The 23498-nt window shown below is 34.3% G+C and overlaps 5 protein-coding genes and 1 pseudogene across 6 annotated transcripts; 3 read left to right on the plus strand and 3 right to left on the minus strand.

The window, feature by feature from the left end:
• The first annotated feature begins 1050 nt into the window (after nt 1-1050).
• Nucleotides 1051-3206, plus strand: LOC110621227 (annotated as a pseudogene).
• Nucleotides 3207-3483: 277 nt separating this feature from the next.
• Nucleotides 3484-6029, minus strand: LOC110623145 (protein DETOXIFICATION 41). The gene is made up of 8 exons (XM_021768057.2): nt 5661-6029; nt 5025-5569; nt 4847-4933; nt 4702-4758; nt 4362-4600; nt 4076-4194; nt 3904-3990; nt 3484-3830 (listed from the first exon to the last, which is right to left on the minus strand). Exons 1-8 carry the CDS (start codon nt 5973-5975, stop codon nt 3762-3764), a joined length of 1518 nt encoding a protein of 505 aa, XP_021623749.1. The 5' UTR covers nt 5976-6029; the 3' UTR covers nt 3484-3761.
• Nucleotides 6030-7386: 1357 nt separating this feature from the next.
• On the minus strand, nt 7387-11618 carry LOC110600735 (nuclear speckle splicing regulatory protein 1). The gene is made up of 6 exons (XM_021737629.2): nt 11370-11618; nt 9968-10061; nt 9552-9717; nt 9329-9451; nt 8405-8623; nt 7387-7922 (listed from the first exon to the last, which is right to left on the minus strand). The coding sequence occupies exons 3-6, from the start codon at nt 9711-9713 to the stop codon at nt 7494-7496; spliced, it is 933 nt and encodes a 310-aa protein (XP_021593321.1). The 5' UTR covers nt 9714-9717; nt 9968-10061; nt 11370-11618; the 3' UTR covers nt 7387-7493.
• A 1513-nt stretch (nt 11619-13131) lies between these two features.
• Nucleotides 13132-15216, plus strand: LOC110600814 (sugar transport protein 14). The gene is made up of 4 exons (XM_021737737.2): nt 13132-13411; nt 13529-13851; nt 13941-14570; nt 14651-15216. The coding sequence occupies exons 1-4, from the start codon at nt 13270-13272 to the stop codon at nt 15101-15103; spliced, it is 1548 nt and encodes a 515-aa protein (XP_021593429.1). The 5' UTR covers nt 13132-13269; the 3' UTR covers nt 15104-15216.
• A 41-nt stretch (nt 15217-15257) lies between these two features.
• LOC110600899 (uncharacterized protein At2g34460, chloroplastic) lies at nt 15258-19844 on the minus strand. 2 transcript variants are annotated; one of them, XM_021737856.2, is made up of 9 exons: nt 19498-19844; nt 18898-19010; nt 18689-18742; nt 18505-18589; nt 17600-17705; nt 16682-16768; nt 16445-16542; nt 16095-16204; nt 15258-15478 (listed from the first exon to the last, which is right to left on the minus strand). In XM_021737856.2, the coding sequence occupies exons 1-9, from the start codon at nt 19781-19783 to the stop codon at nt 15410-15412; spliced, it is 1008 nt and encodes a 335-aa protein (XP_021593548.1). In that variant the 5' UTR covers nt 19784-19844; the 3' UTR covers nt 15258-15409. The 2 variants fall into 2 exon arrangements, with proteins under 2 accessions (XP_021593548.1, XP_043816073.1); XM_043960138.1 differs by having other exon boundaries at nt 18898-19005; nt 19498-19829.
• Nucleotides 19845-20610: 766 nt separating this feature from the next.
• On the plus strand, nt 20611-22872 carry LOC110600975 (scarecrow-like protein 3). Its single transcript, XM_021737973.2, has one exon. The coding sequence runs from the start codon at nt 21314-21316 to the stop codon at nt 22664-22666; it is 1353 nt and encodes a 450-aa protein (XP_021593665.1). The 5' UTR covers nt 20611-21313; the 3' UTR covers nt 22667-22872.
• The last annotated feature ends 626 nt before the right edge of the window (nt 22873-23498 follow it).

Here is a 23498-nt window from a genome sequence, read left to right on the forward strand (position 1 = left end):
AGTTGACTTTTTTTAAATTTTATTGATTCGGTTGTTTCAGAAAACAATATTCAATAAAGGTTTACTAATTACTATGAGTTTTCGGAATCACAATGACGATGTCAATATTAGAACTTTATTTGAGGTTTATCTCGTAGAAACTCTCTTCCTTAATTTTGTTCGAAAGACTTTAATAATTTATGTTCGAGAAACGAAAAAAAAAAGAATATTTTTGCCAAATTATCTTATACAGGGATTTATACAGATACTTGAGGAGATAATAGTAAATTTTTGTTATACTCTAAAACTGATATTTTTTTAAATGAGTTCGTCGTAATACTATTCTAACTGCTTATACTTTGACTAAAAAATCTATTGATTATAATCATCTATTTGTTTAGAATGATATCTCTCTTTATTTGATAGAATTTTATTAATATAATACCTAGTTTTACTTAAAAAAAATTATATTCAAAAAATTAAACTTTTTTAAAATAAATTAAATATTAAATATTTTAAAATTACAATTAATTTAATTAATAAAAATTTTAAAATTTCAACACATTTTAATATAATATATATTTAAAAAAATTAATAAATTATCTAATGAGTTCCGGTTACTGATATTGACTGAAATGTAATTTTTTTTTATCTCGACCATTGAGGCATAGATAAATTGTATTTAATTTAAATTAAAAAAGTTATCGATTTAAATTAATTTAAAATTTTAATTTAATTTTTTATTTAATTTAATTTTTAATTTTAAAATTTTTAATTATTTTAGTTTAATTTAATTTTAATAAAATAAATTTAAAAAATCACATCAAATGAATTAGTAATAATATTATATTAATTTTTAATAATATAAAAATTAAATGGTATCAAAATTAAAATATTTTAATTAAATTTTAAAATATTAATAATAAAATATAAAAAATAAAAAATTTATTAAAAATTTAAATTGATTAAATTAATTTTAATTAAAAAATAAATTAAATCGATTTAATTTAATTTAATATTTATAAATATAAAAATTTGAGTTTTTAATTTCGAACCGACAGAATGGTCAAGAAGGTTCACTTTGTGTAATTTTATGTGTCATCTGAACCCTAATACATTTCCGTTTTGCCCCGGTGAAAGCGCAACCTCTAAACCCGCTCTATACGGCCGACGGCCATTTCCTCTTTAACTCTTCCACAACTACCACCTCCACCGCGACATGACATTCCATCCCCGACAGCCACGCTTATCACCGTTATTACATTCTTCATCAGCATCTTGCTTTCTCTTTTTACAACTCTCATCACCGTCTGTCCATTTCTTTGGCTAGTATCACATTATTCCGCTTATTCTGCATGCAAACGGAGAACATCCTTATCGATTCTGCCACTGAACTGCTCTAATCCAACTGGGAAGCTCACTGGGTAAGATTTATTCCGACTGCCTTGGGATTGTTTCCCTCTTCGTTTTACTGTGCATAGGCATACGGTTGCACTTGTGCTAAACTACTATGGCTAGTAAATATGGAGGTTTTATTGTTTCATGAAAATAGGGGAGTCAATTGCTTCTTTGACTTTTTGATGGCTGATCCTTGGTATTTCAGAATTGGCACTTCTTTCTTTCTTTCTTTCTTCTTTATTAACGATTAATGTGCTTATTCAATTTGCACGAAAATTTCCTAATTACGTTCCTTATTATTTTTGTAATCAGGATATACTATTAATGGCGGCGGCGAACGCACTGGCTGCTGCATCTCATTCCGGAAAGTACGGCGTCCAGGCATGGCAGGCATTCAAGACAAGATCATCAACAGCTGGGAAGGGAACAGCGATTGGTATAAGGTACTGTTTATTCCTTTCGCTGTGAGATTTCGCAATTTTATTGATGGTTTGGGTTGGAAGTGCTGTTCTGAGATGCACATTTGATGCACAGATGGTGCTTGTTCAATTGTAGATCTAACAGTAAATGGCTTTCTCCACATGGCTTTCTCCTATGCATCATATCATTTATGGTTCTCTAAAGTTCTGCAATTGTACTTATTGATCTTTGCTGATTTATTTATTTATAATTATATTTACAGGGAAAATACTTCTATAGTTAAAGAAGCAAATAAAGCCCCTAGACAATTGACTCTTAAGTGTAGGGAAGACTGGGGGTAGGAGTTCTGCAGGGCGAATTACAGTTTTTCACCGAGGAGGTGGAGCAAAGCGGTTGCATCGAAGAATTGATCTAAAAAGAAGCACATCATCTATGGGCGTTATAGAAAGGATAGAGTATGATCCTAATCGCTCCTCTCGGATTGCTCTCATACGATGGGTTGAGGGTGGACCCCTGCGCCTCGCGAAGAAATTCAAGGCAGTAGAAGAGTTCGCTCCCCCTCAGAAGATTCTTGATTCCATCACAACAACTACACCTGGCCTGTTTTCACTTGCTTCCCTGTCTAGGGAAGGAGATCAAAGAAAAGTAGCATACTCTTGTAGATCAGCTGCAGCTTATGCAGTGGTTGGCCCTCAAACCGGAATGTCTCGAGGGTTGAAGAGTCTATCCACTACCTGGGTTTCAGAAGGCAAAAAAACTAGTGTAGGGGATGTCTTCTTGTTTGCTTTTTCGACTCCAAGGGCAGAGCCTTCAACCTTATCCTTCTGTGGTTCTCTTAATTTTCCAAGGATAGCAGTGGCTGGGGCGAAGCCGAACTATTTTGCACCTCAATTGCGAGAGAAAGATGGAGGAAAAAGCACATTCTCTCTCAGTGAGGTCCGAAAGTGGAACAGCCAGAGCAACATCTGGGCACATAGGATGAAACGTAAAGCTGCAGTTTCTTGGCAGAGTTTTAAGTTGCAAAATACTCGAGTTTGTTGGAGCTGCTAAATCATGTGAGCTTGCCATCCAGTTGAAGGTAGCAGTCCACTACTTGCTTCAGGAAGAAGAACTGCCTGTGCAACAGTCGACGAGTTGCGAGTAATATGCTCCAAAAAAGCACCTTGAACTTGAAGTAGTGCAATAATAATACCAAGTGACTGACTGCATTTCATTGGTTTTCTAGCACCGAATTAGAAAGCTAAAGAGTTGATTTATGATTTCTTTCTTTGTTTAGTTAGATTATTAGGATAGAGGGAAATATAATTTCTCTATGTGAAAAAAGGACTATTATATATTTACAAGTTAATAAATAGAAGCTTTAAGATAATGAGGGCATTTAAGTATTTTTATATAATTATTTTTTCGTCTCTCTCCATTTTTCCCTATTTCTCACCAATTTAGAGATAAATGTTTTGGATAAAATATAAGGGATTGAGAAATATGATTTTTCCTCCTTTTTATCTCCATTTTTCTTTTTTTTTTCCTTCTCTTTAGTTCATATCTAAACAAGAGAAAGTAGAGATATCAAATTTATTTTCTTTTCTCTTCTTTCGATTTCTCTCTATCCAAACTTAGTGTTAAACAAAAAAATGAAACAGAAAACGAAAAAATAAAACAGAAAGTGAAGGCATTAACCACAGTTCAGATCGCAAATATGGCGGTGATATGATTCATTCCACTATGCTATAAATTTCCACTTCCTCTGTTATTTCATTAAAATTGCAACTACAAATTATAAGGGAAAGCTTTCCCCAATCTTTAAAAAAAAGTGGAACTTCAAATCTAACCAGGTGGATGACTTCGTTACAAAATTCAAATTCTTGGCTGATGAGGAGGAAATATTGGATTCTTTAACTCCAATCTTCATTTCATAAAAAGAGCAACTTGAAAAGAAAATGGTAAAGAGAAGCCTATGGAGCGAGTTAAGGATTGGGTAGCGATTCCAAGCCCTCTCTTGCAGACTCATTCAATCGTCTAGCAGCTTTTTCAACCTAAAAAAGAAATAATAAATTGTATGTAATATCAGACTTGAATATAGTAACTTAACATAGCAAAGTAACTCACCTCAGCATCCCAGTTTGTTCTTGAAGTCAAAATAATTAAAGTTAATGTCTGGAAAACAACTCCAATGATGATTCCCCACCAAATTCCCTGAAACAAAAAAGTGAAAAATTTGTTTTAATTTTCCTATAATAAAATTTTGGTAATGATGCTAAAGAGAAGCAAAGAAGCTTACTGCTACTCCTAAATTGGTTTTGAAACCAAGTACACAACCAATAGGGAGACCAATAATATAGTATGTGACTAGGTTAACATAAGCCACCACTGCCTGCCATCCACTGCCAATGGCCACACCTGCCACTCAAAAAAGAAATATTTATGATCCTAATAACCCATTTCATTTTTCTAAAAAATTAATATATACATATGATATGTCAATAGAAAAAAAAATAATGTTTTTTTTTTTAAAGAGAGTGGGCTGCTTATCAATGGTTCATAATCATATACTTAATGAATGTTACCTGAGAGTATAGGTTGAACACCATTGAGGAAAACAGAGATGGCAAGCAGAGGAGTAAGATTAGAAATTGCTTCTATAACCTCAGAGTCACTTGTGAAGAGTTTGCTCAGTTCAACTCTAAAACACAGCACAATAACACTAAAAATTGTACTGATAATAATGGCAGTCCCATTCACTACAATCACTGAAAATTTTGCAACCTTTGGATGGCCAGCCCCTAGTTCATTGCTCACTCGAACACTGCATTTAACCAGAAAATTTTCATTCCATCAACTTGGACAAATGTTCAAACTTCAAATTTGAAATATGAAATGTTTTTAATTAGGCATTTCATCACCAACCTGGTGGCTGCTGCCAGGCCCAGCATAAACTCAATGTCCCAGTTCCAGTAGTTCATGCTGGAGACATTATCCTTCAACGTTAGAACTTGCAATAACAATAAAACAGTGAAAAGCTAGGCAAAATCAAAAAGGGTTTTTGACATACCAAACGGAAATGGAGTCTAGTGAGATTGTTGGGTTTGGTAAGAGGCCTGATATGAGTACCATTCCTTGGTTGTACCATATCTCCAGACTGCATTTCAAATGACATCTTCAAGATTAATCAAAGTTGTTTGATGGGTTCCTGAATTAGTGAAATGGAAATGTTAACTCAGTATTCATACCAAAGCATGACAGCAGAGGCTGCTGTGAGCTTGAAATAAGGCCAAATGTCTTGGAAAGCACTTATGGACAAGCCAGTCCAAGTTTCCTTGCATTTTGGACTCAGAACGATGTAGAGCCCATTCAAGATGACAAGAAGCCACCAAGACAAACTTAGTGTTAAGGCTGCTCCCAGAAGCCCATAGTCCAATTTATAAATAACAAGCCATGAGAGAAATACGTGAACAAAGAACACCCCCACAGCGTTGCATGCAAGAGGGTTCACAATGTTCTGAGCTTGAAGAAACCTCTGCAGAGGGCAACATATGGCAAATGCATATATCTGAGGGATCAAACCTCGGGCGAAAATTTGTCCTTGCTCGGCAATGGCTGTCGATTGCCCCATAGCTACAAACACTGAACCTGAGAACCAGTAGAGGAATGTAAGGAGCACAGCTGCTCCCAAGTGCAGCACAATTGCTCTCTGACATATGACACCCATGGCGGAGTACCGCTTGGCTCCATAGGCTTGGCCGCACGCCGTCTGCACAGCACTAGCCATGCCCAGCTGCGTTCAGTTCATGACTAAATCTGAGCACCAGAACATACATAAAATAAAACCCATGAGAAGAATAAACTAAGTAAAGAAGAAGACATACCATAATCCCATAAGCAAGGCCCTGAATTCCAACGTTGGCAATGGAAGCACCAGCAAGCTCTACAGCACCCAAATGTCCAGAGAACATTTGGGTGACAAAGCTAAGCATGAAATTGAATAAGGAGACAATTATAGAAGCCCAAGATAATAACCATAAGAGCCTTGATTCCCAAGCAACAAGACGAGGCCACCATCTCAATGGCACTGTCCTTTGTTGCAAGAACTCCTCAATTGCCTGAGAAGACAAGTGTGTGATTCTTGTATGTGAATCAAGCGTGGGAAGCAAAGATTGGTACTGTGGCTCCACTGACCCCATCGTTACTCGGTTAAAGAAGAGTTTTGATCTTCACTTGATATTTGTATTGTTGAAAACAAATTATAAAATTAATATGAGAGTAGGAGAAGATTTTAGGCTTAATGCTTTTGCTTATCTACCATTCACTGCTACTAAAAGTTAGTTTGCTAGGCTTAGAAGAGTAGATAAATGCTCTAACAATCGCTAGCTATTATAGTAAACTAAAATTTACTTTTTTAAAAAAGTTGAACAATTTAACACTTCTGTCTCAAAGAACTTTGTTGCTTCCTTCTCGTGGGTCCCATCTAACGACTTACTTGGTGGGACTTAGTCTACAACTCTATAAAATGACCTTTTTTGTTTAGAACCAGTGTAGCAAATATGAAAGCAACTGCTCTATTGGTTCCGTAACCCAACTAAACACTTTCAATTTTCAGAATATTAAAATTCCATTGTTACTTAATTTCTTAAAAAATTAAAATTATTTTTTTAATATAAAATCTTTGAGTGAATAGAAGGGTTAAAGGGTTGATTATGTGTTATGAACCAATCAATTCAATTTTTAAAATATAATGGACCAAGCCATTAATTTTATAAATATCATGAGCGAAATAAAATAATTTCATTTAAAAAATACAGAAAATATAACATTATATTTTACATAATCTCCTCTTTATTTTATTAGAATTAAATGATACTATATTTCAATTTTTGCACATCTATATTTGTGTATTTGTTCAAAAAAACAAAAAAAATCTCCTGAGTAAATATTAAAATTTGAAATTGGGGATCAAACAACTCGCACAAAATATAGAATTTTCTTTCATAATTTTAGCTTGGAATTAATATTCACATCATTCAACAGGATAAATGGAAATATATTTATTTTGTCTTTGTCACTTTGTGGTCGTGTTGGGTTGGAGGGTAGAATGTTAGGTTGGTTAATTGTGTGTGCTGTCGTAAGTCGGAATCAGAATGCAAGGCATCTGCAAGAGCATCATCTAATCTTCATTTGTTCACTTTAATTTGGTCCCTTTTAAATCAATAAATAAAGTACTTCCAACTTATTGGTCGAAAAGTTTGAATGACCAGTCGTAATCAATTGTATATTAAAAAAAAAACTCTTAATTATTTATTTATATTGAGCTACATCGACAGAACCTTTCAAGTCGGTCCGAACTGGGGAAGGGGTGAACCCGGCAACTATGCTCGGCGATAAGGTCTACTATTCCCTTTATTATACAAGCCAGGTATTGAAAGATCGAGCAGTGCAGTTTTAATGCAAGGATTCAATCTAAGACCAGCTTTGGCACAAAAAACAAATTCTAAAACCAGCAAAATATCTATTAACTATCACAATTTACATCCAGCTTTAACCCTTTTAAGAGAGAAAAAAAAAAAAGAAAACTCAAATGAGAAACGACAATAATAATAATAATAATAATAATACTAATCAGTAATCACGTGTTCTCAATAAAAAAAACAGGAAAGAAATCCCTCTTGAATTTCAATCACATTACATACAGACAGAAAGAACATTCACAGTTGTTGCTTTGCTTTCTTCCGTGCCAAAAAACGTTCTTTAGCTGCAGCTAGTGCATCCTCATTTCGTTTATGATGGTCTTGCTTTGGTTCATTAGTTGCAGGTTGCTCAGATGAAGCTTTATCTTGAACCAATGTGTCCATAACTGGTTCATCAGGAACTGGTTTAAGGTCTAAGGACTCCGAATTTCTCCCAGGAGGAGGATCAGACGGATGCCCCTCTTTCACCCTGGAAGACTCCACAACTGACTCTTGTAGAGGATGAACTCTTTCAGATGTACCTGCGGACAGCTTATCGTCCAACTTCTCTGGCTTTCTCACTTCAGCTTGTTTCTCTTGCTTCCTTGACTCTATGTCTTTTGCACCATATGCAACATTTTTTCCAAGATTGAAGTAGAACTCACTCAAATCACTTTTCTTAGTAACCTTTTGAACAAAATAACGGAAATATCACATTAGTAACTGAGAACCTAAAAAGCATTTTCCCTTATCAACAAAGCAAATAGATGCTCAGTCAAACAAGCTTTGTACAATATAGTGCTGATTATACGAATTCATTACTGATACATATGCTCAATTCACTGCATGCAGTGGCAATAATCAAATTTATACAATGCAAAGCATGATATCCGTTAATGCAACAAATAGATGGTTGTTCAAAGTATAGAAAATATAGTAATGTCAAATGACACAGAAAAATGTCAAAATATGCAGATCATTGTCAAAATGGAAAGTCCATACAGAAAACTAGACATACTACAACTAGTAGCTATGCATGAATAGATCAAGAGACAGCGACAGAACAGCAGCGTTACCAGACAGTTAACAACTCAACTGTAAGATAAAATCATATTAGATGGGACCAAGTTAGTGATAACTCGTAAGTTGAAAGGAAAAGTTATACACACATCCTCTTTCTCCTCTCGAAATTGACGCATACGCTCTTCCTCCATCCATTTTGCCTGCTCTGCAAGTTTTTTCTTGTAAGCACTCGTGACAAATTTGTCCTTGTCTGCATGTAAGTGATCATCTTTGCTTCTTTCTTTAGCAAGTTTTTTCTCATATATGATCTCATGTTCTCGCTGTCGTTGTTCTGCTTTCTTGATCAAAGCTTGAATATATTTAGGCTGCAACAAGAAACCAATCTTTTATGACCACAGCTTATAAACACTGTCTGTCAGTGTGTGATATAGGTAGATCAAGGAAGTATGTGATAAAGCCATATAGGTATAGCATATGACATACAAAATGTATTTGAATGCAACTGAAATCAAGTTTAATTAGTTGTACAAAATGTAATTATTCATTATATCATCATACAAAATTAAATATATACCATATGACAAAATTTAATTGAATAAATTCAGTTCTAGTTTGATCCAGCTTTCAGTCCGAGCAAAGCATGAGATCAATGCCAAAATATATATTACTGGACAGTTCGGTTGGGCAAAGTCACACGGTGAATAAGGATTTGTGGTTTGGTTATTCAGTTCAGTTTGGAAGTAACAGTATCCATGTTCATCCTTACTATTTGATCATAAATACTGTATTTTGCCATTTAACTACTGACAATAATTTTCCCGCTTGATTGTACAGTTAACAAAAAGAAAAAATTATTTGCAGTATGTGCAACAATAATTTGTACATTGCTATGGAAATAACAGTTCCGGAAGTCCAAGGTAAGAATCAGAGATTATCAACTTAGAATGAATACAAAATTGTTCTTGTAAAGGAAAAGCTTAACCTTAGAATAGGCATCACAGTTTTGAAATGAGGCATTCAACACACAACCATGTCCCTTTTTCAAAGTAAGTACCATGTAAAAGCAGTACCTTTCTTTCTTCACGATCTTGTTCTCGTGGTTGAGCAATTTTTAGTTTCATCTTATCATAAACTCCATCATAATCAAAAACTGAAGGATCCTCTTCCAATGCTTTCTTATGCTGCTCCTCAATCTTAAAACCAAAAAGGGAAAACAACTAAACAGTGAAAAACCAACATAGGAAAAAACTACAAACTATTTTGTTGAGAAAATAAAATACAAAGCTCGCTTACATCCTTAAGGGACTTGTTCTTGGTGGCCTGCCGTGAAATCTCCTTTTCAACATTATCCTCATCATCATCATCATGAAAACCAACAGGCGCTGGAAGAGGAGCTCTTGGTGGCTTTTTGGCCTGCTGGGGCTTAACCCTCAGCTGCAAACCATACTTTTGCATTTCACTAACAAAAAAACAAAAAGAAAAAATCAAAAGCACAATTATTCTGTTATACTGACAAGTCATGCTCAAACCTAATTAGCAAAATTATATGCAATGCGTAATTCATTTCAATCCCACTTAATTAATGTAAAAATGAAACAGTAAGTTTTGAAAAAAATTTAACAAGAAATTGCTGTAGTTAGATTAGATTTATAGGAAGGAAGCACGCAATGATAGGATGCCATTTCATATGGAAAGAAACCCAATAATACCTTGTTCTTCTTCACTGAACTATCTCTGAGTAAGGTATGATATCTCAGAATACAGCTCAACAATAATTTCTTGCTCTTCTCCACAGACAAATGCCTTCAATCCAAACAAATATAGCAGAATTCAGCTTATACTAAATAATAGTAAACAGAAAAAAATGCAGGAGTATTTATATTTGAATATTCATTCTTAACACCTATCAGACAGTCATAGTCAAGAGCAATCCAAAACTAAGGTACATAATTGAAATTCTTATTTATTGTACTCAAACAATCTAATGCCAGTTTATTTATATCCTTGCTCCTAAGATGAGTTATGCACATCCTTATACATCAATAAGATAGTATTATGCATATTTGGACTCACTGTTATAATGTCACCAGCAGACTAGAGACAGATTATCAACAATGCAAGCAACAAAATTAGTAGATTCACACTCGATTAATAATCACAAGCATATCATGAAGCATCCTTCCTTTAACATCAATAAAATGAGAAAAATGGTAACTACAGTAGGATTGCTGCTTTAAGATGTTCAGACTAGAAGCAAGTATCAATATTCAATTTTATGCTTAAAGAGACTAAAATTGAAAATCATAAAAGATCAAAATCTGCCTGATTAGGTATTGCTATTGAGAGTTGCCAAGGGCGTAATATACAAGCTGCATGAATCAGGTCAATAGTGAAAAGGGTATAATTGGAGCCATGCTTAACAAGAACTTACAGCATTATTAAATAAAGAATAACACTTTTACAAGAACAAAATATTCCAGCAACAAGTTGGCTTCCTTGCAGAAGAGAAGAAAATAACATTTTCCTTTACTTCCAGTAAAAGAGGTATTACACTTAAGGAATAAATTATTTCTTCCAGACGGAGTCATTAAAAAATCAATGCACATCAACTCCAAACAAAATCCCCAACAAAAAGCAATTAGACAGTTTCTCCTATGTCCTGTATACCTAAATGCATCTAGCTGCCAACAAAATCCCATAAAAGAAACTCAGAAATACATCAGCAACAAGCATAAATTTAGAAACTTTAAGAGCCCCAGACGACTAAAAACTCCCCCAAGGAGCGTAGAACTTAGAAACCTCCTTAGAAAACCAATCAATTATTTATTAATTTTGATCTCCAAGAGTGTTTAAAATATTGAGAAGTATTTCTAATTCGAGCATCAAGAGAAACCCTAAATGCATAGCTATTTTGCGGTTTAAATTCTGGAAATTCGTTCGATGAAATCAAGAAGATTGGTCTGCAATTCTCATCATAATCATATCAACGCATAACAAGTTTGAAAAGAAAAAGACAGAAAGATCCCATATCTACACATCAATCTGAGAACATACTTTGATATAAATACAAGCAAACGGAGATAAAAGAGTAGAGAGGGAGGAAAAACATACAGAGCAGGAGAGGATCTGAAAGGCACGCTTAAAGTGGAGCAAAAGTCAGAAACCTTGTTTGGCAGAGCAGAGAGGAGAAGGAACAATAAGGGAAAAGAAGAAACACAGTAGAGAGGCTGTAATTCTTCCTAGGTGTTTGCCTCGGCGAGATCGAGGTTCCGAAATCGCAGACAGCAGCCGAATCCAATATTCAGGGTCCGAGAAAAACTAGTTCCCTGAGCAATTGTACCAAAAGCATCGATCCGACCCGAACTTGTGATTCAAATCTTGAGAAAATCTCACAATTTTAAAAAATATATTAAAATATTTTAATTTTTAAAAAATTTTACTGATTAATATTTTTATTAATTATAATAGTTAAATATTTTATTATTTAATTTTTATAATTTTAAAAAATTTATTAATTAACCTTTTAAATTTTTAAAAAAATTTATTAATTAATTTTTTTATATCAAAAATATTTTAAAATTTTTATTATATTTAAAAGTTAAAATTAACAATTAAATGAATTAATATATATTTTTAAAATATTTTAATATATTATTTTAAAATTAATAAAATTTTCAACTACCATAAAAATTAAATATTATTTTTTTATTGAATTAGTGAATTTGGTATGATTTAAAAACGATGGTTTCGCACTCTTCCTTGATTGCAGCTCATTATACGAAGTCAACTTCTCATGCAAAGTCAACGTTAGTAAAATTCTTTAGACAAATGATTATTGGAGATTGAGCATCTTAAAAGATATTAAAAAAATAATATGCTTAAGTTTATATTTTTATTTTAAGTAGCACAATTAAATTTATATATTTTAAAATAAATAATATATTAAATTTATTGTATTTTTATTATTAAAAGAATTTTATTGTATTTATATTTTAATAATAAATATAATATTAAAAATATATTTATAAAAATTGAACCCACCATATAAAAATGTTTAAATAATAAAATAATTTTTTTAATATAATCAATACAATTTGTTATATTAATTGTCATTATCATTTACCTTTTTGATTTACTATTATTTTTTAATATAATATATTATTAATATTACAATAAAAGTTTTGTTATGTTTTTATTATTAAAATTTTTTTATTATATTTATATTTTAATAATAAATATAATATTAAAAATATATTTATAAAAATTGTGTAGATAATAAAAAAAATCTTTGTTATATATATATATATATATATTAGCAAAATCTTATTAAAAAGTTTTTACTGTTTTGTAATAATGTTGTTTATTGATTTGATAATTTTATTAAGAATATTATATATAATTTTATATAAGAATTTAATTTTTTTAAAAAACTAAAATAACTAAATTAGATTTTGTAATTATTTTAATATATCTTACATTTTTTATTCAATTTTAAAGCAAGATGTTTAAACTACATTAATTTTAAAATAGACAAGCTAATTGAATCAACCTATTTTTATAATAAAATTATTTTAGTTTATTATGAAATTAATCGAATAAATAACAAAAATGCCCCTCGATTTAATTATATTAAAAAAATTATAATTAAAAGGATAATTATAAATTTGAAGCGATAAGCGTTTTGGATCCTTTTAAAATATTAATTACCATAACATTAGGAAACAAATTAATAAGGGAAAATTCTGATAAATCAAATTCTTGATTTCTCCTTATCTGTATATTTGTGGTTTAAAATTGAATTTGGTCCTACACATTTCAACATCATCAGCACCATCTTCCTACTCTCTTCAAATACTATAAATCCATCTTTTCTCACAATTAACCTTTTTAGCCCTAATCTTAATTTTTATATTATTGACTTTTCAACTTATTTTTCCTTTGTCTACTTGTATTTGACTACATACACATATATATAGAAAAAGATAAAGAAGATTTGGAAGAGACAGCAGAGATGGCTGGAGGAGGTTTTACAAATGGGGGACCTCTGAAAAGAGCTCACCTTTATGAATATAGAATCACTGGGTATTTCGTCTTTGCTTGTATTGTTGCTGCTCTTGGTGGATCCCTTTTTGGGTATGATCTTGGTGTATCGGGTGAGTCGGTTCTTTTCATCATTTAAGGTTTCTTTGTCTTTCAGTGTCAAACATTGGTTGGAAATGATAGGCCTGTTGTATCGTTGACGTGATCTGGGCTTGAAATTTTGGTTTCAGGTGGAGTAACTTCCATGGATGATTTTTTGAAAGAGTTCTTCCCGAAAGTTTACAGGAGAAAGCAAAAACATCTTAATGAGACGGATTATTGCAAGTATGATAACCAGATCCTTACACTTTTTACATCTTCGTTGTATTTTGCTGCCCTTGTTTCTACATTCGGAGCATCCCATGTAACGAGAAACAAAGGCCGGAAAGGCAGCATCATTGTTGGATCGATCAGCTTCTTTCTCGGAGCAATTCTCAATGCTGCTGCTGTGACTATTTGGATGCTAATTATAGGACGTGTACTTCTTGGTGTAGGCATTGGTTTCAGCAACCAGGTAACCTTCTTCAACTTAAAAAAAATGGCTTTTGCATGGGATGGAGACTTGTTAATTTTATTTGTCTCCCTTTTCTTCTGGTGGTGCAGGCAGTTCCGTTGTATCTCTCAGAAATGGCTCCGGCAAAAATCCGTGGAGCGATTAACCAACTGTTTCAACTTACAACCTGCTTAGGAATCCTGATAGCAACCTTGATAAATTACGGAACTGAAAAAATCCATCCATGGGGATGGAGATTGTCTCTTGGGTTAGCTACAGTTCCTGCCGTGTCAATGTTCATTGGTGGCATTTTCCTTCCTGAGACACCTAACAGTCTCGTAGAGCAAGGAAAATTGGAAGAAGCGAAAAGAATATTGGAGAAAGTCAGAGGTACTAAGAACATTGATGCTGAGTTTGCTGATCTTGTAGATGCTAGTAATGAAGCTCGTGCAATAAAGCATCCTTTCAGGAATCTACTGAAACGAAAGAATCGTCCCCAGTTGATAATAGGAGCTATAGGGATCCCAATGTTTCAACAGCTCACAGGAAATAATTCCATCCTGTTCTATGCTCCTGTATTTTTTCAAAGTTTGGGTTTTGGCTCTGGAGCATCTCTATACTCATCTGTCATAACAAGTGCTGCACTTGTTCTTGGTGCTCTTATGTCAATGTCTTTAGTAGACAAGTTCGGCAGAAGAGCATTCTTCCTCGAAGCAGGCTTCGAAATGTTCTGCTATATGGTAAATCTCAGGTCTTCGATATCTTTATCCAAGTTTGCAGGATCTTTTTGAACTTGAATATGTATTTGCTTGATCTGCAGGTGGCAACAGGTATCACTCTGGCCCTGAAGTTCGGACAAGGAGTAAAACTTCCAAAAGGAATTGGCATGTTCCTGGTGGTTGTCCTTTGCTTGTTTGTCTTGGCTTATGGAAGGTCTTGGGGTCCTTTGGGTTGGTTAGTTCCAAGTGAACTCTTCCCCCTGGAGACGAGATCAGCTGGACAAAGTATAGTGGTCTGTGTGAACATGATCTTCACAGCTTTGATAGCACAGTGCTTCCTTGTATCTCTCTGCCATCTACAATACGGGATTTTCTTGCTATTTGCTGGTTTGATTTTGATCATGAGCAGCTTCATCTTCTTCCTTTTGCCAGAAACAAAGCAAGTTCCCATAGAGGAGGTATACATTCTCTTTCAAAATCATTGGTTCTGGAAGAGAATAGTTGGAGATGGAGATCAAGTTGAAATGGAGGAAAAAACAGGATCACAAGCTTAGTATCACCAGTAATGGTTTTTCATAAATTTATCATGCAACTTCTTTTAGGATTCTGTAATTCTTCTTTAGTTCATTTCTATCAATAAAATAGCTCCAACTGATTACATAGTTCATGCTTGGAATTTAATTTATTCTCGCATTCACAATCCCCATCTGCTGGTAGAAATAATTTATTTCATCACTCATATATATATATATATATACACATTAATACATTAACCTTGAAAGCAAAATCCATTACACCTTTTTCAAAGTTTATGAAGTTTCAACTGTATCACATTATATATTTCTCTATCAGTATAATATTCAATTTTGGGTTTGAGCAGCTTTGAATAGATCTCGCCACTTCTGAGGATCACTGCCAGGCCCATCACCCTGCGTAAGTACAAATCTCAGTTCAACAAAATGCAGCAGTTTTCAAATCATTAACTTTACAATGATGGTGCAACACTTGAAAGGGAAAATACACAGAACAGATATAAGCAACCACAAAGGGAGAAATCGATTGCTGGAAAACTTGCATATTATCCAGCCAATTTTTATCTGTCCTAGAACATTACAAAACTAGGTGATTCAGTTCTATAAAAACATTTGACACTTGTTCACAAAGGTTGCAGCTTTTTTCTTTCTTTCTTTTTTTTTCACAGTACACCACTTAATTACATTGTTCTCAAGAGAAAGAAAGATATAAAAACCTTTTACAGGCAGCTATTCAATTTAATTTTTCTGTAATAAGAAAAATTATATTAAGAATGACTTCCAAGCGTGTGCAGCCCATGTAAAATGGAGGTTTCGCTTATTAAGCATAAGTTAGACTAACAAAAATGAATTCAGAAGGAATATCAGTTTCACTACCACTGTTCAGCTTCATATCTCAAAAAAAAAAAAAATGGTGGCTTTCACCGTTCAATTATGAGATATCAAAATGGTTGATAAGTTCAAGCAATTTCTATAATAATAAATATTATCCACTCATCTTTATGAAATTTACCTCAACTGAATTGATTTCATAAATTTGACCTTCAGTAAAATCTATGTCCAATGCCTGAATGCAAGCTTCAGCTACTACAAGTCTGCTTACCTCTCCCACGAGTTTATCGCCTGAGAATAGGAGTAGCCAACCCACTTACAGATCGGACATGATAAAGATATGAATCTAAATGGCCAAAGTGTAACTATCATCACTGACTGTTGGAAATAAATCTTCTATTATTTTAGCATTGAAAATGAATTGTAAATTGGTGAAAACCCACAGGTGCACGAATAACACCCAATAAAAATAGGAAAATGCATTTCATAACTTGTTTCACTATGGAAAAAAAAAAATTGTAAATCGCAAACCTTGACCAATAAGGACTGCACGCCGTTGCCCAGCAGTAGCTTTGAGCAGGGTATTTAGATCATATGATGTGTAAGGTCCATCTGTTAGTCTACCAGGTCTGAGACAGGTATAAATGTGCTGTAAACATATATGAAATAGCATACAGATGCAAACTAAAAGAAAAATGTATCTCCACAAGTTGCTGCAAGGAATTTATAATATCCAAAAATCAAGCAAAGGGTAAGTCACTATCAGACCTAATGATGGTAAATGGAAGACCAGACTGGCGAACAAAATCCTCCCCCATCTTCTTATACTTAAGAACACCAAAGAGATTCATAACGCTGCAAAGAAAACAGTTGAAACAAATAAATTTGATCCAAGTACAGAGAACCATAACATAAAATTTCATTTGCACTATTCTAACAGGAAATTCGAGTGGTTGATATCCACATCCTAAAGAATGTTGAAGCAATTACACAGAATTCATAATAAGACAAAAAAAGGAAAATATTAGAAACAAAATATAGAATAAAAAAGGTTCACAGCTGCATCTTTCTATACATATAAAAATTAATTGATAACCAATTCCTTAAATAAGCAGAGATATTCCATGCAGAACATAAATATGTTTCAAATTCAACTCCAACTACTGGGTACAGTGGCAGACATGCACTTATCCTCCTAAGTTCCAAGAGTATGTTGCCTACTAAAACATTCAAGGTCAAAAAAGAAGCTGCTTTTCATAAACAACAAACTTTCCATTGGGAAAAATGCTTTGGTTTTTACTATCAAGGGGAAAAGGCTCTCATAAAACCACTCTATTATCATCTCATTGCAGCCTGTTCAAACATAATTTACATTAATGTAACATATTCACTGAAACTAATTTTCCCTATTTCCATATAGCTCCAAACTAAGTGTAATAAAATTACCAAACTCACGTTTAGATGCAAGAGCATAATATCTGTGCATGTCATTAAGCAATAAAGAAATATCATGAACACAGCCCAAACACCTCCTAAAAATTGGAAAACACTTTTGTTTTCAATTCTTTTCCCTGAAATTATGTGTAGGTATACTTGCATCTAAAATAATGGTCATTTTTCTTTTGTATCATATAAAACCAAAATCGAGCCACAAGTTCATTACAAAACCAAATAAGCAAGTCTTACCTCCATGGTAATTCATTGAACTTGGTTACACCAACTGATGAAACAAGAATGATTCTCTTCAAAGATGAAGGCAATGCAGAAACGAGATTTCTCACACCCTCCCAATCTTTAGAGATAAAAAAGAAGTCAATGGAATTAGGTGTGTGCTTATCTTTCTGTGGCTTACATATATTTTCATGGCTGGAAGGCCAAATAATAGCTGACTTTCATATATAAGTTGTTCTTCAACAATGTAAGCTAAAATGAAATATACTCAGGTAGAGTGCACAGGACAGCAAACAATGGAGTTATTCACAAATAATTCCAGCTTATCCTGAGAATAGCTCAGGATAATCAATTGGAAATTAAGTCCTAAACCTTGTATCATCAAGGAACCACGCCAGACAGGCCTGCACTCTGCATGAATATAGGCTTATTTCCATGCACATAGATGCTTAGAATGGTAAGAAAAGGTACTTAAAATTTGCGATTCTTAATCTCAAATACTGAAAAAGCTCAGACAGGATCCATCAAATATCTCTACAGATGTCATTGTTTTCATTTCAAAATCAGAATAATAGTTTCATAGGGGGGTTATGCTATTACCACCGCTGCTTTGCACTGCTCGTGTGAGTTTATAATATACATCTTTTATAATATTTATCTGCATTAAGAATTTTTCTTGGATCTCTATCTTTCACTTGGTCTCTAAAATAAACTAGAAAATGGTAATGAGGTAAGTGCTATGAACTGTACAGACCCATGGAGTAACTTGTTATGAACTTATATAGAGAAGTGCTATTCCCGTTGAGTCTATATAGATATTTTGCTGCTAATAAGCTAAAATTAGAGATGTAATATATAATATATTTATATTTCATACTGAAATTTCATTAATAATGATGTAAAAAGTAAAAACTTCTGACCTACTCTTTCTGGTGTATTATCTCCATCCCAGCGTTTTGAAGGAAAGGCTGTTGTTCCAGTGCAGCATATCACATGTGTGACTCCCTGCATGGAAAATTTAGGTTACATAAGTAACTAGGCTAGTAATATGATCAAGTGATGAGTTAAAAGGACAGCTGAGTGAACTGAGGAAGAGATACAAACGTCAAACATAGATGGATCTAGATCCTCTGGATTCCGAGTGTCCCCTCTAAGTACCTGGCAAGTTTTAGCAGCTCTTTATGTTATGTATTAAATCTCAAGGAAATAAAAGAATTTAAATGCAAACAGTTTGTTTATGCCATTTTTATTTTTACTTTTTGGTTTATAGTACTACGGATTATGCAAGAGACCATAAGCAGATAAAAGGGCACCTGCAATGTCTCCTCGTCTTGTTTGCCAAACAGTGCAGTTGCTTTTTCAGGATCTCGTAGTAACAAGCGCGACTTGATATTCCGGTCAAGCAATGATGCCACTACCAACTGCCCTGAAACAGGAGAAACAAACTAAGTTTCCAAAAAGCAGGGAGGGGGAAACGAGAGAGAGAGATAGACAAATGACCAAAGAGTTGCATCTACACAAAGCTTTAAAAGAACAATGAAGCCCATAGCAGGATACTTTTAAAGAAGTCAAATTTCTCATTTTAGTGTATTATGGAATCCTGTAAAGCATTACACCTTTTCCAAACATGGAGGATAAAACAACTACTAGATTCACCAAGTTTTCAATGATCCTCACAAATTGGTCTAAAAAATCACAAGAAACACAAAGGTAACTTTTTGATTGGATAAGAATTTCTCAATTTTTTTTCTTCCATATTAGCATATATCACAAGCATTTCCACTATCGCACTCACTGCAAAGGGATAACAAAATATTCTCTTTTAACAAATGACTAAACTCACATGTTCTTCGGTAAAAATACAGTATTTTGTGGGGGGGGGGGGACATAAGAGGGCAAGAGAGATCGCTTACCAACACCACCAGTACCGCCAACAACAAGAACCAGCTTGGAGGAAGAAGGAAGGGTAGTTTTAGAATCAAGGGTAGACACTGAATTTGGTGACTGGATCGCTTCTCCTTTGGCAGCATGAACAACTAAAGAAGATGAAAATACTCTTCTGGAGCTCGAAAGGAACTTGAAAGAGCAATACCCATGACCAGGAGAGACATTGGGTGGAATTATTTGTGGAAAGTTGGAAAGTTTTCCATGTACGAGTGGAAAGTCGGAAACGGAAGTGGAGAAGAGCTTGCAAGCCATGAATTGGATGAAGGCATGGGCAGAAGCAAGCGATGACTGTGTCCTCAAGAAGGAGAAAATGAGAGCTGGATTTTGTGGCTGTTATATTTCCCGCTAATGGAGTCCGCCAAGAGCTGGGCTATAAACACAGGCCCAAGCCCACTGTAAATGTGATCTAAAGCTTGCCAAACCTAGATCCAATGACCACTATAAGATTGAATTGTAGGTCGAACCGACGGCTAAGATGAGCCACGTGAGAAGCACGCTTTTATTTTCTTAATTGCTCACCAAACTAATATTTCTTTTCTTTTTAAAAAAAAGTTGGACAAAATTTCTTTTTTTTTTTTTTTAAAAAAAAAAGGGATAACAAAAACCATTAGGCTAATACCAAAACATGAACTTTTAATTACACGTCTAACATTGAAAATATAAGTTTTTTTTTTTAATAACATTTTTCAACTGAATAGGAGTGGGAGCTCTCAAGCTTTGACAAGCACCAATGAACAGAGGGAGAGGGCAGTAGAAATAAATTAATGTAGTATACAAGGTTTGGATGTTTCCTTAACCTCTTTGTCTCTTTGTCTTAATGTAAAGAGGATAACACCAATGCTAAGTTCACTGCCTTTCAACTACAAAACAAAACCCATTTTTTGGAACCATTCCCAAACACCCCCTATTTTCTTTTATTTACCCCACTAAGAAACAAAACTGAGGGCCTTGTTTGTCTTTGGCTAGAGCATGTTTGGACTTTTCCAATCTTTGGGAATATTTTTATAATAACTCCTTTTTAGGGCAGCCCTTGATTCTCTAGCCACCTAATCTTAAGGCAAAAACCATAAAAGTGGAAGTTCCTGAGAGATAATGTGAACAAGACAAAGGTTTCTAGAGAGAGAAATCTGATGGTAACTCAACTATTTTGCCCTAAAAAGCCTCACCTTCTCATTAAAATTCCATATTCCACTCGGGAAAACAACAACGCCATTTCACTAGACAACAAAAAGCAGCTCTCTCCACGTTACGACAACGTCGCCATGAATACTCTTCCATAACTCAGAGCTCAGCTTTTAATTGAATCCTTTCTTTCTATCTGTGACTGAACCAGATAAGAACCAGAAGACCTAGAGAAGTCTTTATATGAACAGAGGATTGCAACCGGCAATCTTTGGAATTGTCCTGGGATTCCATGTGGGCTTTTGATCAATTACAAAACCCAGTAAGGATTCTCTTGTTCTTGGTTTGCTTGGCTAGTTTTTGAATACAATGTTTTGTTCTTCATCTGTGAATTGGAGATGAATTGACGGAGTATCTGATTCCTTCTGTAGATCGGGTATTTCTTGTTTACTTTATCATACTCCTCTGTTTATTTCACCTTTGCTTTTCCTTCTTCCTGCATCTATGATCTGTTTAAGTTTCTCTCTGAATTCTAGATTCCTCCGTGAAGTAATTTCCTGATCTCATATATTATATTCCATATTGGTTCCTTTGTGTTCCCATAGCTTTTTTGCACCATTGTTTGAAGATGATGGATCATCATCTGTAACATATTCCGTGATGTCACTCTCACCAGGCATGGGATCACCGTATCCTATGCTTAGAGAGCTAAAGTCTGAGGAGAGGGGATTGTATTTGATCCATTTACTGCTCACTTGTGCAAATCATGTAGCTTCTGGTGACCTTGAAAATGCAGAGGTTGCCCTTGGGCAGATCTCTCAACTAGCCTCTGCTAATGGTGATACCATGCAGCGTATTGCTGCTTATTTTACTGAGGCACTTGCTCATAAAGTCATCAAAGCTTTGCCTGGTGTCCACAGGGCCCTTAATGCTACTAAAATAACTTTGGTTTCTGAGGAAATTCTAGTTCGCAAGTTGTTTTTCGAAACGTTACCGTTCTTGAAAGTGGCTTTTGTGCTTACAAACCAAGCTATTATTGAAGCCATGGAAGGGGAGAAGATGGTTCATATAATTGATCTCAATGCAGCTGAGCCCGCCCAATGGCTTTCACTTCTTCAAGCTTTAAATGCACGTCCTGAGGGACCACCCCATTTGAGAATTACAGGGATCCATCAACAGAAAGAGGTACTGGATCAAATGGCTCATAAACTGACTGGAGAAGCAGAAAGGTTGGATATTCCATTTCAGTTCAATCCCATTGTTAGCAAATTAGAGAATCTTGATGTGGAAAAGTTGCGTGTTAAAACTGGGGAGGCTCTAGCAATTAGTTCAGTCCTCCAATTGCATCCTTTTTTGGCCTCAGATGATGAATTGAGGAAGAGATCACCTGTGCCGTCGAAGAATTCAAATGGAAGTCACTTGCTAAGAGCCCTTCAAATGAACCAAGGGACATTGGGGGAGTTGCTGGAGAAAGATATGGTGAATGGATATAGCCCAAGTCCTGACTCAACCTCATTGTCGCCACTATCTTCAACTGCTTCAATGAAGATGGATTACTTTCTCAACATGCTTTGGACTTTGTCACCAAAGCTCATGGTGGTAATGGAGCAAGATTCTAATCACAACGGATCGAATCTCATGGAGAGGCTGTTGGAGGCATTGTACTCTTATGCAGCATTGTTTGATTGTTTGGAATCAACTGTATCGAGAACATCCATGGAAAGACTCAAGATAGAGAAGATGCTGTTTGGGGAGGAAATAAAGAACATTGTAGCATGTGAGGGAGCTGAGAGAAAGGAAAGACACGAAAAACTCGAGAAGTGGATTCAAAGGCTTGATTTGGCTGGGTTTGGATATGTGAATTTGAGCTACTACAGTATGTTGCAGGCAAGGAAGTTGCTGCAAGGTTATGGTTGTGATGGTTACAAAATTAAGGAAGAAAATGGGTGTGTAGTAATTTGCTGGCATGATCGGCCTCTCTTCTCTGTATCAGCATGGAGGTGTAGAAAGTAACAGCACAACATTCATCGTAAGATGTTAACAGTTTTCACAGTTTTTGCCTAATTGTATGGAAGAGATTTTGTTCATCTGCAAATCTATACTTTTAGAATGATTTGAAGGCCCTCTTCTTGCATATATCTGCTCATGACATGTTTTATTAATCTCATTTTACTTCTGATCAAATTATTGAAAGAAAACCTATAGCTGATCTTTGTTAAGGCTTGTGCTTTCCAGAATGTTTGCTTTGATCTGTGGATGAAGTTCAATGGACCTCTATGATTATCCTTTTCTATTTACTAATATAATTAAGGTGTGGATTTGATCAAATTTTAAAGAGAGGCTCTGCTTTCTTACTAAAATTCTATTCTGTTCTGCTTCTTACATTATTATGTTTTTGGGTTTTTTTTTATAAAATATTTTGTCAAATAAAATATTTATATTGTTGGAATTATTTAAATTTTTTTTTAATTTCAATTTTGACCGATTGATATTAGAAGCAAAAATAAATTTTTGGTGATTTTTTATGTCAAGGTTACTCGGCCATCATAGGTCAAGGTTTCACCAGGCAACAGACGCTGGCAATTTTACAGTTGGGGAAGCTGGAGTTGGAAATGTGTGGTTAGCGAATAGAGGGAATTTCCATGCAGAATTCCAAAGAAATTTGTTAAAATTGCATTTTCGAAAGAATCAGAACCACATGATACAATTCCTTCATCGAAGCTATTTTGTTTACGTGTTTTCGGCTGGAGAAGCTTTCAGTTCTAGTCAAGAATATTCACTTCCATGGTTGTATTCCGAAAATCAGACAAACTCATGGAATTCAACAATGTTAGGTTCCTAATGT

This window comes from Manihot esculenta, chromosome 1 (genome assembly GCF_001659605.2).
Source record: "Manihot esculenta cultivar AM560-2 chromosome 1, M.esculenta_v8, whole genome shotgun sequence".
Taxonomy (NCBI): domain Eukaryota; kingdom Viridiplantae; phylum Streptophyta; class Magnoliopsida; order Malpighiales; family Euphorbiaceae; genus Manihot; species Manihot esculenta.

Coding starts and splice junctions, on each gene's coding strand:
- LOC110623145 (XM_021768057.2), bottom strand. CDS start 5,975: ATGGGGTCAGTGGAGCCACAGTACCAATCTTTGCTTCCCACGCTTGAT. Junction 4,601..4,701: donor GGCCTGGCAGCAGCCACCAG/GTTGGTGATGAA, acceptor GGTTAAATGCAG/TGTTCGAGTGAGCAATGAAC. Junction 3,991..4,075: donor AAACCAATTTAGGAGTAGCA/GTAAGCTTCTTT, acceptor TTTTTGTTTCAG/GGAATTTGGTGGGGAATCAT.
- LOC110600975 (XM_021737973.2), top strand. CDS start 21,314: ATGTCACTCTCACCAGGCATGGGATCACCGTATCCTATGCTTAGAGAG.
- LOC110600735 (XM_021737629.2), bottom strand. CDS start 9,713: ATGCAAAAGTATGGTTTGCAGCTGAGGGTTAAGCCCCAGCAGGCCAAA. Junction 9,452..9,551: donor AGAACAAGTCCCTTAAGGAT/GTAAGCGAGCTT, acceptor TTTGGTTTTAAG/ATTGAGGAGCAGCATAAGAA. Junction 7,923..8,404: donor TTCGAGAGGAGAAAGAGGAT/GTGTGTATAACT, acceptor TTTGTTCAAAAG/GTTACTAAGAAAAGTGATTT.
- LOC110600899 (XM_021737856.2), bottom strand. CDS start 19,783: ATGGCTTGCAAGCTCTTCTCCACTTCCGTTTCCGACTTTCCACTCGTA. Junction 18,590..18,688: donor TAGATCCATCTATGTTTGAC/GTTTGTATCTCT, acceptor TTTTCCATGCAG/GGAGTCACACATGTGATATG. Junction 17,706..18,504: donor TAATACACCAGAAAGAGTAG/GTCAGAAGTTTT, acceptor TTATCTCTAAAG/ATTGGGAGGGTGTGAGAAAT.
- LOC110600814 (XM_021737737.2), top strand. CDS start 13,270: ATGGCTGGAGGAGGTTTTACAAATGGGGGACCTCTGAAAAGAGCTCAC. Junction 13,412..13,528: donor GTATGATCTTGGTGTATCGG/GTGAGTCGGTTC, acceptor TTTTGGTTTCAG/GTGGAGTAACTTCCATGGAT. Junction 13,852..13,940: donor GCATTGGTTTCAGCAACCAG/GTAACCTTCTTC, acceptor CTGGTGGTGCAG/GCAGTTCCGTTGTATCTCTC.